This window comes from Canis aureus, chromosome 9, assembly GCF_053574225.1.
Source record: "Canis aureus isolate CA01 chromosome 9, VMU_Caureus_v.1.0, whole genome shotgun sequence".
Classification (NCBI taxonomy): Eukaryota; Metazoa; Chordata; class Mammalia; order Carnivora; family Canidae; genus Canis; species Canis aureus.
Genome location: NC_135619.1, coordinates 38,876,684 through 38,891,840, shown reverse-complemented (window position 1 = coordinate 38,891,840; position 15,157 = coordinate 38,876,684). Strand labels below are relative to the sequence as shown.

Below are 15,157 nucleotides of genomic sequence, written 5' to 3'. Positions count from 1 at the left end.
AGATGAAATGTTTGCTCAATATATAACATATAATTTGCTCAATATATAACATAGGTAAGCAATAAATTATCTTTGTCAGCAAAATGTTTATGTTAGCTTTATCTCTATTTTCAGGTACTGTTATTGTTGCTTATTGCTTACATGGAACATATATATAATGTTACATAATATTAACTATTTCTGATATGGTACATGTATTATAAATATAAAATTTACTCCCATAACAAAATTCCTTAACATGAAAGTGTTAATGTGAGATGTAAAACACAAGATATTCTTAAACATGCCAGCAATTTTTCCAAAAGTTCATCTGAATTGAAGAAAGAAGTAGATGAAGTGGAAATAGAAATTAATTATTTAAACCAGGTATATATTTTTAAATATGTTTCTAGTGTATGTATTAATGTATAAGTATAATGCTGTTAGTCAACAGTCTTAGAAGAGCTGTTTCTAAAGAGCCTAAGTATGGAGAAAGACTTTTTTTTAAAAAAGATTTTATTTATTTATTTGAGAGAAAGAGAGAGGAAGCATGAGCACGGGGAGGAGCAGAGGGAGAAGTGGACTCCCTGCTTAGTGGGGGTCGAGACTCCATCCTAGGATCCTGGGATCATGATCTAAACTGAAGGTGGACACTTAACTGGCTGAGCCACCCAGGCACCCCATGGAGAAAGACTTATGATAATTTATTTACCTTAGATTGCCTTTGGAGCCAAAATATGTTTTAGGTACAGAGTATATTTTATGAGTTTTAGGGAACAGTTTTCTTTGGCAGCTGAAAAAAGATCAATAAAGAACAAGATGCAGCTTAAGAACAGGAATTTAAAGGCACTAAAAGGGCTTACAACAATGTTGTTAAAAAAGAGAACAAGACAGTGGATTGTTCAGAGAATTTAATCTTGAAAATTTATGGCTATAATCTTTATAGAGCCAAGCTAGAACTAGTTTAGCCTTTAAGATTGATGGTGCATGTATTTTCTTGAATACATGTTTAATGTCATCTATTGAAATGGTTTTAATTGACTGAGAACTCATCAAAGTCACTTCCAAATTCTGAGAAAAAAACTGAATAGCTAATTTTCTGAATTTTTTGAAAAGTCTATTAAAGAAGATATATTTACCATTTGTAGCTATAAGGTTCCAAATAACAATAAAATCATTTTAGTAATAAAAAAAAGTAGATGCTACTTCCTTTAAAATATATGGTAACTATATCTATATATAGGAAATTGATACCTACTTTGCTTCTGACTGTCCTTTTTAAAAGAGAAAATGGAGGGGATTCCCAGTGGCTCAGAGGTTTGGCACCTGCCTTCGGCCCAGGGTGTGATCCTGGAGACCCGGGATCGAGTCCCACATCAGGCTCCCTGCATGCAGCCTGCTTCTCCCTTTGCCTGTGTCTCTGCCTCTCTTTCTCTCTCTGTGTCTCTCATGAATAAATAAATAAAATCTTAAAAAAAAATAAAAAAGAAAATGGAAGTTCATTGAATTTAGGTTTGCTAATGGAGTTGTAAGGAAAAGTTAAAGGAGTATGATTTGTTGTTAATTTTGACCCTGTTTTAACAACTTTCACTAAAAGATACCTAATGCCACAAAAGCATAAATTCTGTGATTATATAGAAAAAGTCATATTCATTAGTTGAAGCATATGTTTCTTAATGCTTTGCAGATAATTATTTTGTTTTGTCATTTTATTTTTTAGCAGATTGCAAGATTTCATGAAGCTAGGAATCTTGCAGAAACTCTGGAAGAAAAAAATAAACACATGGAAAAGAGAAAGGAATTGAAAGAAAGGTATTGGTAAACTTTATTTTTTTTTAAGGTTTTATTTATTTAGGGAAAGAGCATATATGAGCAGGGGGAGGGGCAGAAGGCAAGGGAAAGAGAAGTCTCTATACTGAGTGTGGAGCTAGATCCAGGGCTTGATCTCATGACACTGAGATCATGACCTGACTGAGATCAAGAGTTGGATGCTCAACTGACTGAGCCACCCAGGGGCCCCTGGGTAAACTTTAAAATGGGTTTGGGTTTTATGAATGGTTATTCTGCATCTGAGCATTTGATTCTATATTCTATCCCAAACCACTAATAATCACATAGAATCTATATACATTTTTTGTGCAGGCTATTTTCTGCTTATTTCTTATGAAAAATACTGATTTTACCTTTAAATATTATAGACTAACATTCAAATACACTTGTTACTTAGCAAGGACAAGGATAATGTGTAGAGAAATAACATAGTAGCAGCACATTTGCTGTTTTATAACCTGTCATTGTACATTTCATTGAGTTTTCCATGATGAGTCACCAGTAGGAATAAAACAGGAACAGTAGTGGGAACAGTCTTGTATTTACCTTTTTATCATCCTGTCACCAGCTTGATTAGTTCTTTTGCCACAGAGAGTAAAGATGAATCAAAATGCTATTGAATCTGTGGAATATGTTTCCTTGTCTTTCCTCCTAATGGTGAAAAAGTAGACATCAGTGGTGGGGGCATTAAAAAAAAAAGATTGATTTTGTCTGTTATTGTGTGGCAGAAAAATAGGTGTATTGCTGTTGCTGTTTCTGATTCTGTCTCTTCTCTTTCTGCCTGTACCCTTTTTAATTCTTAAAGTCGTCTCTTTAGGCTCCATTACTATTGTCCTGACTTTTCAACACTTTCCTCTCCCAAGTTAATTTCTCATATCTCACTTCCTTGGATCTATTATTTTCTTGATTCCCCCTTCCACTTCTCACAATCATAATAATGTGTCTTTAATTCTGTGAAGAAGTCGATTAGAAAAATAAGTACGTGTACAGAATTCCACTTCATTGACAATGTTATAGTATTGTAAAACCCCTCTATATTGACAGGAACTTAGTTATTTTTTACTCAATGTCTATTTTGATTGTTATAAATAACATCATTTTTAAGTTATTTAACAATCAATAGTTAAAATTATTTCTTTAATTTAGGAAAAATTCAATGAAATTATTCTTCCAGTAAAAAACTTTAAAGACATATTTATGATTATAATATTGTTTTAGTGATTTCTAGATTCATGCTAGCTGATTTGTTTCTGAATAATTATTTTTAAAGTTTTTAAATAACTATGAAATTTATAGCATGCTTTTTGTGCATAAGTTTTGGTTAAAATGTTTTTGACAGTTTTAGAAATTCTTTAAAAATGATTATGTTTTAAAAACAAGAGTTTGGTATATCGAAAAGAGGACTTTATCAGGAAAAGTGTGCTTTAGTTGTGACACCAGTAAGTAATTTAATAATATTAGGCAGATCTGTTAAATTTTCTGGAGCTCAATTTCACTGTCTGCAAAATGATTTTAAACTATAGTACATAAATATCTCTCCTAGCTTTAAAATATATTAATTTTTTACTTACTAAATATTTAATGTAATTCACTTTTAGAATTTTTGAAAAAGATGAACAACATATACTTATATTGAATAAAGCCCCTCAAAACAGTCAATTATTTCTTCCATATGAATCTCAGAAATTAGTCAGACCAATGAAGATGCATTCTTCAGAACCAGAAGTTATAGGTACAGTATCTGTTCATTATTTAAAAGCTTAATTTTCTCTGCAAACACATAGAAGAAGAAATAGAAGCAATTTTTGTTATCATGTGGTGTAGGCAAGAACAAACAATACTAGAGACTGGTAGACTCAAGAAAGTACCAGTTTGATTCTTTCTGAGAGCAAACAAGTTATACGGTCTATAGCAAAGTTTTTTCTCTAAAAAAAAAAATCACTCAGAAGATAATAAAGTATTCTTGTCTGGTTGCACAGCTGTCAGAAGAGGATGAATAATAATAAATTTTTCATTTGAGAAGTTGTGTTATCAGTATGTATAATTAAAGTGGGTAGCAGACTTGTGTTAATGGTATTTGTGACTTAGTCACTAAGATATTTGAATCATGTTTCATTCAGTGGATCCACAGATTAGATTAACTACATTGTAGTAGATTAACTGCATTAGCTGTTCTTTTTCTTCTAGTCATTTTTGGTTCCTTATTATAAAGATGTAATTTTGTAAGCTGGCTTTCATTTTACATTCATGCTTATTGGAATAACTGGTATATATATAGTGAGGAATTAAAAGTTATGTAGGAATTTCACATTTCTATATTTTAATTTAAATATTCATGTAACTTGATTTTTTAAATTATAAGGGTAGGTTGAATGTTGGGCATAAATATTGATTCTGTCTCTGGAATTCATTTGAAGTTGTACAATTTAATAACCTAGATAAAAAAGAAGAAAGTTCTGTGAAGCAGGCAAAGCTTGCCAATATTGATTTTAGACAGAAAGAAAACAAGATGCAGGTAGGCATTTTCTTTTTTCATAGTATAAATTAAATATTTGCTTGCATTAAATGAGATAGGCAATGTACTGCATTTAGAACATGGGTTTGTGTGTGTGTGTGTTATAAATATATTAACTCAGCTGATACTACAACCTCAAGGTCTAAAAATCTTAAAAAGAATGTCAATATGGCAGTCTGAACATAGACTGTGACCTTCTCACTCTTAAAAATACAAAAGATATTTTACAATACCAAGCCCTGGGGAGCTGACTGACTAGAATTTGTCTTAGGTTATGATCTCAGGGTTATGAGGTTGAGCCCTGAATTCAGCACCACACTGGGCGTGGAGCCTTTCTCTCCTTCTGCCGTGGCCTCTCCCTTGCATGTTCTCTCTCACTCTTTCTCTCAGAAAAACAAAAAACAAAAACCAACAACAAAAAAAGCCCCAACCAAACAAACCAAGCTGTGTTCCTGGTAGACCAAAAACATATTTCTGAAGGAGGAAAACAGGATTGGATTGAAGAGGGAAATTGTGGCCCAGGATTTTCATACAATATTCTTGCAGAAGGTATAGCTGAGGGGACAATGAATAGGTAATTGATTGGGTTACTTCAGTGGAAGTTAGTTAAAACCTGTTCATCTCATATCCCCTATGCCTTTGGGCAGTCATCAGCAAGGGGATAACTGTCTCCAGGTGGAAGCAGTAAGTATAGGAGCTTGGGTTAGAGCAATAGATGGTACCTTAGGGGATTCTTGATGCTTATGGAAAACAAGGAACATACCACACAGAAAGCTAGCTTCTGGTGTGGCACATCTGAAAATTCTCCCTGAAAATAATCCTGAGGGAAATTTTCAATGGAAAATATGATTGCCTTTCATTAATTCATAATTAATATATACAGATAGAGATGTACTGGTAACCAAAGTAATTAGTGAAACTTACTAATTCTCAATATGTATTAATGACAAAAAATATAAAAATCTGGTATTTAAATTTCATACAAGATCAATATGGAATGAAGGTGGGAAGATAAATGAAGGAAACAAAAGTTTACCCAAGTTTTTTTGTTTGGGGATGGAGGTAGAAGAAATAAATACTGATTCACTTATATATTTTTAGAAAAATGTGAATTCATGCATGTGTATTAAACATGTAAAGGTAACCAACATAAGAGAAGTAGAGTGTGTAAGTTTTAAAATAGTAGAAGAAAAAAGATAAAACAAAAACTTAGTCTAACCAAAGACAGGAATGGGAGAGTGGATAGAATAGCTAGAACAGGGCAGCCCAGGTGGCTCAGCGGTTGGCACCGTCTTTGACCGGGGATGTGATCGTGGGGCCCCGGGATCGAGTCCCATGTCGGGCTCCCTGCGTGGAGCCTGCTTGTCCCTCTGCCTGTGCCTCTGTGTCTCTGCCTCTCTCTCTCTCTCTGTGTGTCTCTCTTGAGTGAATAAATAAAATCTTTAAAAAAAATAGAACACATTATAAATAGAAAATAAATAAGATGTCATAAATAGTTCCAAACAAATCAATAATCAGAAATACGACAGAGTGTGCTTCTGTGGGATATATACAAATACAGCCATATACTTTTTTTCTCTTCCAAGTTTTTAAATTCTAGTTACTAAACAGAGTGTAATATTAGTTTCAGGTATAGGATTTAGTGATTCATCACTTACATACAACATCTAGTGCTCATCACAGTAAGTGCCCTCCTTAATACCCATCACCCATTTAACCCATTCCCCCTTCCTACCTCCCCTCCAGCAACCCTTGGTTTGTTCTCTATAATTAAAAGTCTGTTTTATGTTTTGCCTGTTTTTTTTCCCCCCACAGTGTTCATCTGTCTTGTTTCTTAAATTCTACATATGAGTGAAATCATATGGTATTTATCTTTTTCTGACTATTTCACTTAGCATAATGCTCTCTAGCTCCATTCATACCATTGCAAATTTTCATTATTTAATTATTTTTTATGGGTGAATAATATTCCAGTGTGTGTGTTTGAAATCTGTGTTTTCCTCTTTTCTCCCATACTTGCCTTATTCGTCTGTCACACACACACATACACACCTTTCAGAACACACTAGAATTGGGACACCTGGGTGGCTCAGTGGTTGAACATCTGCCTTTGGCTCAGGTCATGATCCCAGGGCCCTGGGATCAAGTCCTGCATCGAGTTCCCCACACAGAACCTGCTTCTCCGTGTGCCTGTGTCTCTGCCTCTCTCTCTGTGTCTCTCAAGAGTAAATAAATAAAATCTTTAAAAAAAAACCACACACATCAGAATCAGTTTTCAGGTGCATTCTACCAAACCTTTAAGGACTAAATCAGAGTTTCTAAACTGTTATACTATTCACATTTTAGGCCAGAAAATCCTTTGTTATAAGGTCATCCTGTGACCTCCTAGGGGCCAGTAGCACCTCACTCCTAAAAAAAAACAATAGAAAATGTCTCCAGACATTGTCAGATGTTCTCTGAGAGGCAAAATTGCCAGTTAAGGTCAATTTTTTTATATAAGCAATTCTAGAGTATAGAAGAAGTTGGAAACTATCCAACAAATTATGCATGGCTAATTCATTAGGTAGCAATGATAAAGGTAGTGAAAGAAAAAAATTATACATCAGTCTCAAGAATGAACATACATGTAGAACTCTAAAAAATTAAAAAAAAAGAACTCCAAAAAATTATAAGCAAAACTAATTTGGCAATGTAACATTAAAAAATAATATAACTAAAACTTGGTTTTCCCAAGAATTGCAATGATAGCATTAGAAAAGTCCGTCAGTTATATTGACAGTACATTAGCAGAATACATGATTTTAAATAAAGATTTAGAATAAAAGATCTTTTTAAACATTGTAAGGAAAACTCCTATTCTTAGATATCAAGATGTTTATCATAAAATTCATTTTAAAATGTACATCTCAGTGGTTTTTAGTGTATTCATGAGGTAGTGTAAACATCACCACTGTCTTTTTTTTTTTTTCACATCACTGTCTTAATTCCAGAACATTTTCATCATCCCAGCTTTTTTTTTTTTTTTTAAGGAAGGAGAGAGAACAAGCGAACCAGGGTGGGAGGGGAGGGGCAAAGAGAGAGGAAGAGAAAGAATCTTAAGTAGGTTTCACTCCCAGTGCAGAGCCCACTGTGGGGCTTAGTCACAAAAACCTGAGCCAAAATCAAGAATTGGTGGTTTCACTGACTGAGCCACCAAGGGAGCCCCATCCCAGAACACTTGTAAACATTATCAAAATGCAGTGTTTATAACAGTATGGTATAAGTAAAGACAAATTGATCAATGTACTACATCAAAATAAAAAACTTCTATGTGACAAAAGACACCAACAAAGTTAAAGACAATGACAGAATGGACAGGAGATTGTATGCAGAATCTATAATATGTAAAGAAATACATAATGCTTACAAATTAATTTTTTAAATAGGCAAAAGATAAGATAGTTTACAGAAAAAGTGTCACGAAACATAAGAAGGTGCTTGAGCTCAGGGGTGCAGAGAAATGCATATTAAAGCAATGACATTCTGGATCAGATTTGCATACACTACAACATTTGATAATATCTAGTAAAGTCAGCAATAGTGGGAATGTAATTTGGTGTAATTACTTTGGAAGACTGTTTCATAGGTACTTATTACAATAAAAATGGAAATATTCAGCAGTTTTAGTTATTGGCATCTAATCTAAACGACGACTAAATTTGTACAAATACCTGTACCAGGAAACCCATACACAATGTATGTTTTTTAAAACATACATCAAAACAGTAATAACACTTACTCTTTAAGGGACAAGGCAAAGTCTTTTCCTATGATCTAAAAGCACAACAAAATGACAGAATTAAGACCAGTGGTGGTTATAGCAAAAATAAATGGGTAAACTTTCATATTAAAATAAAAATATTTTTATGTTGAGTCAAATAAGAAAAATCCAGAACTCTTCAAAATGAGTAACTGACAGAGAATGAATAACTTGAAACAGACAATACAAACATTAGAAAAACAGTGGCTTAGATATTAATATTAAATGAAATTTAATTAAAGTTAAAAATTAAATAATACCTTTTTCATACATATTTTTTAAAAATTCAGGTTTTAATCTTTTAACCTATTTTGCTTTTTTTGTGTTCAATTTAAGAGGTTGTAGAGAATAGATACAGAAATCATTTGAGAAAACGTTAAGATTGACTTGATTAGTCATAAATATGGGATAAAAATTTTAAGTTTACCTTAAATGTAGAAATACTACCAAGCATAGTTGTTATATGTGTCCAAAACCTCAAATTCCGTAGGAGTCTTAAACTTTGTTTCCCAGTATTTGACAATATTTTGTATGTAGTGGTTTCAGTTAATGTATATAGTTGCTGTTCATATTGATAATGATGAGGAGGAGAATGACAGTATTCTTGGAGGATCCTCAGTCACTATGGCAAACAAAAGATTTGTTTTCTGTGTAGCCAGTCCTAATGTTTAATTTCTTTTGTTTAGGTACTTAATGACTCTACTCTGAATATCCATTCAAAATGCTCAAATTCTGTGGCTATTAAAAATTCACAAAATATGATGCATTTCAGGTAACTTTCAAAAGTAGGAAGATGCTTTGATTTCTGAAATAATTTATCATCAACTCAGCAAATAATATAAAAATTTTATTTATTGTATTTTAGATTGTTAACTCCACAGAAACAATCAGCTTGCAGTCAGTGGTTTGAAAAAGGAGATGCAGGTATTTGCTGTTTATGTTTTTCCTAAGTGGAAGTAACAAATTATATCCAGTTTTTATACTATTCAGATACATTGTGGATTATTTGCATATCTGGTTAAATGACATGCATGCCTGGTTTTAAAAACATTTTTCACTAAATATAAAACATACCATTTCATTGTAAAAGACTTGGAAAACAGAGAAAAATACAAAATAAACAAATATAACCATCATCCAGTTATAACTAACACCGTTCATATTGGTATACATCCTCATCCTTTTTTCCTATGTATATGTGTTTTTTTATTTCTTCCCCCAAATTTGAAACATACTATGTATATCATTTTGTAACCTTTTCTTTCTACTTGATATACTGTTGAGGGTATTTTTCTACGCCATTAAATAGATTTTATTTTTAATGACTGTATCATACACCATTGTAAGGATGTGCTATAATTTATTTAGCCATTCTCTCAAAATACTGAATTATTTTTATATCAAATTATTATACTTAGCCATTCTCTTTTAAAATATTAAATATTTTATTGTTTTCAGGTTGGGGTTTTTTTTTTTTTGCTATGATGAATAATGCTACTATATTCTTTAACATAAATCTTTTTATCTTGGATTATTTTCTTTGAATAAAATCATAGGCCACAGGATATGTATATATATATGGATATGGATATACAGATATATGTATGTATATATGACTTTATTATCCTAGAATCAACTAGGTGTTGGAAATTTTTAAGGGTATCATATCCTTGAAAAAACTCCTTCATGTCTTTATGTATATATATAATATAATGTGTAACATAAGACATCTCATATGTACATATACATATATGCGTATATTGGTAATCCAGTAATGAATAACAGTTATTCCACTATGTATATATTAAGCCATATAAAAAGTTTTCACTTATTACTTCTGAAGCATGTGGATTACATACTTTTATTTTGAAGTTTTTATAATGGCTAATTCTGTTGAATTAGTAGTAAAAAAAAATCTCCCAACAAGTAAAAGTCCAGGGCCAGATGGCTTCACAGGCAAATTTTACCAAACATTTAAAGGAGAGTTAATACGTATTTTCTCAAACTATTCCAAAAGATAGAAAAGGAAGGAAAACTTCAAAATTCATTTTATGAGGCCAGCATTACTCTGATACCAAAACCAGATAAAGACTCCACTGAAAAAGAAAACTACAGGCCAATATCTCTGATGTACATGGATGCAAAAATTCTCAAAAAATACTAGCAAACCCATTTCATGATTGGATTGTTTGTTTCTTTGGTGTTGAGTTTAAGAAGTTCTTTATAGATCTTGGAAACTAGCCCTTTATCTGATATGTCATTTGCAAATATCTTCTCCCATTCTATAGGTTGTCTTTGAGTTTTGTTGACCGTATCCTTTGCTGTGCAAAAGCTTCTTATCTTGATGAAGTCCCAATAGTTCATTTTTGCTTTTGTTTCTTTTGCCTTCGTGGATGTATCTTGCAAGAAGTTACTATGGCCGAGTTCAAAAAGGGTGTTGCCTGTGTTCTTCTCTAGGATTTTGATGGAATCTTGTCTCACATTTAGATCTTTCGGGATCCCTGGGTGGCGCAGTGGTTTGGCGCCTGCCTTTGGCCCAGGGCACGATCCTGGAGACCCGGGATCGAATCCCACGTCGGGCTCCCGGTGCATGGAGCCTGCTTCTCCCTCTGCCTATGTCTCTGCCCGCGCCCCCCCCTCTGTGACTATCATTAAAAAAAAAAAAAAAAAGATCTTTCATCCATTTTGAGTTTATCTTTGTGTATGGTGAAAGAGAGTGGTCTAGTTTCATTCTTCTGCATGTGGATGTCCAATTTTCCCAGCACCATTTATTGAAGAGACTGTCTTTCTTCCAGTGGATAGTCTTTCCTCCTTTATCGAATATTAGTTGCCCATAAAGTTCAGGGTCCAATTCTGGATTCTCTATTCTGTTCCACTGATCTATGTGTCTGTTTTTGTGCCAGTACCACACTGTCTTGATGACCACAGCTTTGTAGTACAACCTGAAATCTGGCATTGTGATGCCCCCAGATATGGTTTTCTTTTTTAAAATTCCCCTGGCTATTCGGGGTCTTTTCTGATTCCACACAAATCTTAAAATAATTTGTTCTAACTCTCTGAAGAAAGTCCATGGTATTTTGATAGGGATTGCATTAAACGTGTATATTGCCCTGGGTAACATTGACATTTTCACAATATTAATTCTGCCAATCCATGAGCATGGAATATTTTTCCATCTCTTTGTGTCTTCCTCAGTTTCTTTCAGAAGTGTTCTATAGTTTTGAGGGTATAGATCCTTTACATCTTTGGTTAGGTTTATTCCTAGGTATCTTATGCTTTTGGGTGCAATTGTAAATGGGATTGACTCCTTAATTTCTCTTTCTTCAGTCTCATTGTTAGTGTATAGAAATGCCACTGACTTCTGGGCATTGATTTTGTATCCTGCCACGCTACCGAATTGCTGTATGAGTTCTAGCAATCTTGGGGTGGAGACTTTTGGGTTTTCTATGTAGAGTATCATGTCATCGGCGAAGAGGGAGAGTTTGACTTCTTCTTTGCCAATTTGAATGCCTTTAATGTCTTTTTGTTGTCTGATTGCTGAGGCTAGGACTTCCAGTACTATGTTGAACAGCAGTGGTGAGAGTGGACATCCCTGTCTTGTTCCTGATCTTAGGGGAAAGGCTCCCAGTGCTTCCCCATTGAGAATGATATTTGCTGTGGGCAAAGAAACAAACAATCCAATCATGAAATGGGCAAAAGACATGAACAGAAATCTCACAGAGGAAGACATAGACATGGCCAACATGCATATGAGAAAATGCTCTGCATCACTTGCCATCAGGGAAATACAAATCAAAACCACAATGAGATACCACCTCACACCAGTGAGAATGGGGAAAATTAACAAGGCAGGAAACAACAAATGTTGGAGAGGATGTGGAGAAAAGGGAACCCTCATACACTGTTGGTGGGAATGTGAACTGGTGCAGCCACTCTGGAAAACTGTGTGGAGATTCCTCAAACAGTTAAAAATATACCTGCCCTACGACCCAGCAATTGCACTGTTGGGGATTTACCCCAAAGATACAAATGCAATGAAACGCCGGGACACCTGCACCCCAATGTTTATAGCAGCAATGGCCACGATAGCCAAACTGTGGAAGGAGCCTCGGTGTCCAACGAAAGATGAATGGATAAAGAAGATGTGGTTTATGTATACAATGGAATATTACTCAGCTATTAGAAATGACAAATACCCACCATTTGCTTCAACGTGGATGGAACTGGAGGGTATTATGCTGAGTGAAGTAAGTCAGTCGGAGAAGGACAAACATTATATGTTCTCATTCATTTGGGGAATATAAATAATAGTGAAAGGGAATATAAGGGAAGGGAGAAGAAATGTGTGGGAAATATCAGAAAGGGAGACAGAACGTAAAGACTGCTAACTCTGGGAAACGAACTAGGGGTGGTAGAAGGGGAGGAGGGCGGGGGGTGGGAGTGAATGGGTGACGGGCACTGGGGGTTATTCTGTATGTTAGTAAATTGAACACCAATAAAAAATAAATTAAAAAAAAATACTAGCAAACCAAATCCAGCAGTACATTAAAAGAACCATTCACCACTATCAAGTGGGATTTATTTCTGAGTTGCAAGGGTGGTTGAATATTCACAAATCAATCAAAGTGATACATCACATTAATAAAAGAAAGGTAAGAACCATACGATTTCAATAGATGCAGAAAAAGCAGTTGACAAAGTACAACATCCATTCATGATAAAAACCCTTAACAAAATGGATTTAGAGGGAACATACCTCAACATAATAAAGTCCATATACAAAAAACCCACAGCTAAATTCATCCTTAAAGGGGAAAAGCAGAGCCTTTTCTCTATGGTCAGAAACAAGACAGGGATGTCTACTCTCATCAGTTTTATTCAACATAATACTGCAAGTCCTAGCCACAGCAGTCAGACAACAAAAAGAAATAAAAGGCAGCCAAATCAGCAGGGGAGAAGTAAAATTTTCATGATTTGCAGATGACATGATATTCTATATAGAAAACCTGAAAGACTCCACCAAAAAACTGCTAGAACTGATAACATGAATTCAGTAGAGTCATAGAATGTAAAATCAACATACAGAAATCTGTTTCATTTCTATATGCTAATAATGAAGCAGCAGAAGGAGTAATTAAGGAATCAATCCTATTTATAATTGTGCCCAAACTGTAAGATACCTAGGAATAAACCTAACTAAAGAGGTGAAAGACTTGTATTCTGAAAACTGTAAAACACTGATAAAGAAATTGAAGATGACACAAGGAAATGGAAAAACATTCCATGCTCATGGATTGGAAGAACAAATACTGTTAAAGTGTGTACATTACCCAAAGCAATCCATATACATATGATGCGATCTTTATCAAAATACCACCAGCATTTTTCACAGAGCTAGAACAAATAATCCAAAATTTGTATGGAACCACAAAAAACCCTGAATAGCCAAAGCAACCTTGAAAAGCAAAGCTGGAGGCATCACAATTCCAGATTTCAGCTTATATTACAAAGCTGTAGTGATCAAGACGGTAGGTACTAGCACAAAAACAGACATGTAGGTCAGTGGAACAGAGTAGAAAACCCAGAAATGAACCCACAGTTAAATGGTCAATTAATCTTTGTCAATGCAGGAAAGAATATCCAATGGAAAGAAGACAGTTTCTTCAACAAAAGGTGTTAGGAAAACTAGACAGCCGTATGCAAAAGAATGAACTGGACTATTTTCTTAAACCATACATAAAAATAAATTCAAGATGAATGAAAGAGCTAAATGTGAGATAGTAAACCATTAAAATCCTAGAGGATAACAGTAACCTCTGACATTGGCCATAGCAACTTCTTACTAGATACATCTCCTGAGGCAAGGGAAACAAAAGCAAAAATGAAGTCTTGGGACCTCACCAAAATAAAAAGTTTTCGAAGGAAACAAAATCAACAAAACTGGTATCTGATGGTTACCAGAGAAGAGGGAGGTGGGGGGATTGGTTAAATAGGTGATGGGAATTAAGGCATGCACTTTTGATGAGGAACAGATGTTGTTTGTAAATGTTGAATCACTAAATTGCACACCTGAAACTAATATTACACTGTGTTAACTAACTGGAGTTCAAATAAAAACTTAAAAAATAAGGGGCACCTGGGTGGCTCAGTTGGTTAAGTGTCTACTTGTGGCTCAGGTCATGATCCCAGGACCCTGGGATGGAGCCCACATCGGGTTCCCTGCTCCAAGGAGAGCCTGCTTCTCCCTCTCCCTCTGCCTGCTGCTCCCCTTACTTGTGTTCTCTCTGTCTCTTAAATAAATAAATAAAATCTTTAAAAAAACTGGCTCATTTTGGCAGTAGAAAATTCTGTAAATGTATATTCAGAATGGTCTTAAACTATTTCTATTTCTCTCACTCTCAATATAATATTCAACCAGTATAATGTGCTTGTTCCATGTAGATGGATTTTTTTCCTGCTGTCTTCTGGAATAATTATATCTTACCTGCCCCAAGTGATTTGTTCCACCTGTTCATAATCCTCTGTATATACTAAGCTGATAAAATGTCAAAGGAGGAATGGCTGTTTTCTAGGAACAGTGCACCCCTAATACAGATAAGTGGGGAAATGCATAGTCTAGCTACCATTCAACATATATGGTAAGGCTTCATACCCAAAAGGGCGAGTAATTATATGAGGAGAAAAAAAGGACTCTTCAACAATCTCCAAGTCTGTTTTTTGAGGAAGTTAATATGTGGTAAAAATAATAGTTGTGACTTAAATGCAACAGGCAAAACTACAAAGCTTTCAGATGATCAAATAGAAAAACATCTATTCTAGGTAGGAAAGAATTTGCTAAATAAGAATTTTAAAAAAAAATTAAAAAGCCCAATCATAAATGAAAGGTTGATAAATTTGGCTATATAAAACTTAAGAATTTCTGTTCATCAAAAGACATTATAAAAAGCATGGAAGATGAGGATATATTTTCAACACATAAACCTGTCAAAGAACTGGTTTCCAAAAAAGTATAAAGAACTACAAACCAAAAAGAA

The 15,157-nt window shown here is 34.2% G+C and overlaps 1 protein-coding gene across 8 annotated transcripts in view; it reads left to right on the top strand.

Moving 5' to 3' along the window:
• C9H14orf39 (chromosome 9 C14orf39 homolog) overlaps nt 1-15,157 on the top strand; it is an 81,904-nt gene that overhangs the window by 23,050 nt on the left and 43,697 nt on the right. For 6 of the 8 annotated variants that reach the window (XM_077909518.1, XM_077909519.1, XM_077909512.1 and 3 more), the window contains 6 exons: nt 246-366; nt 1,700-1,791; nt 3,408-3,541; nt 4,248-4,324; nt 8,810-8,895; nt 8,989-9,047. In XM_077909518.1, coding sequence (XP_077765644.1) covers nt 246-366; nt 1,700-1,791; nt 3,408-3,541; nt 4,248-4,324; nt 8,810-8,895; nt 8,989-9,047 — 569 coding nt within the window. The remainder of the gene's footprint in view (nt 1-245; nt 367-1,699; nt 1,792-3,407; nt 3,542-4,247; nt 4,325-8,809; nt 8,896-8,988; nt 9,048-15,157) is intronic. The other 2 variants (XM_077909517.1, XM_077909516.1) reach the window with 2 other exon arrangements.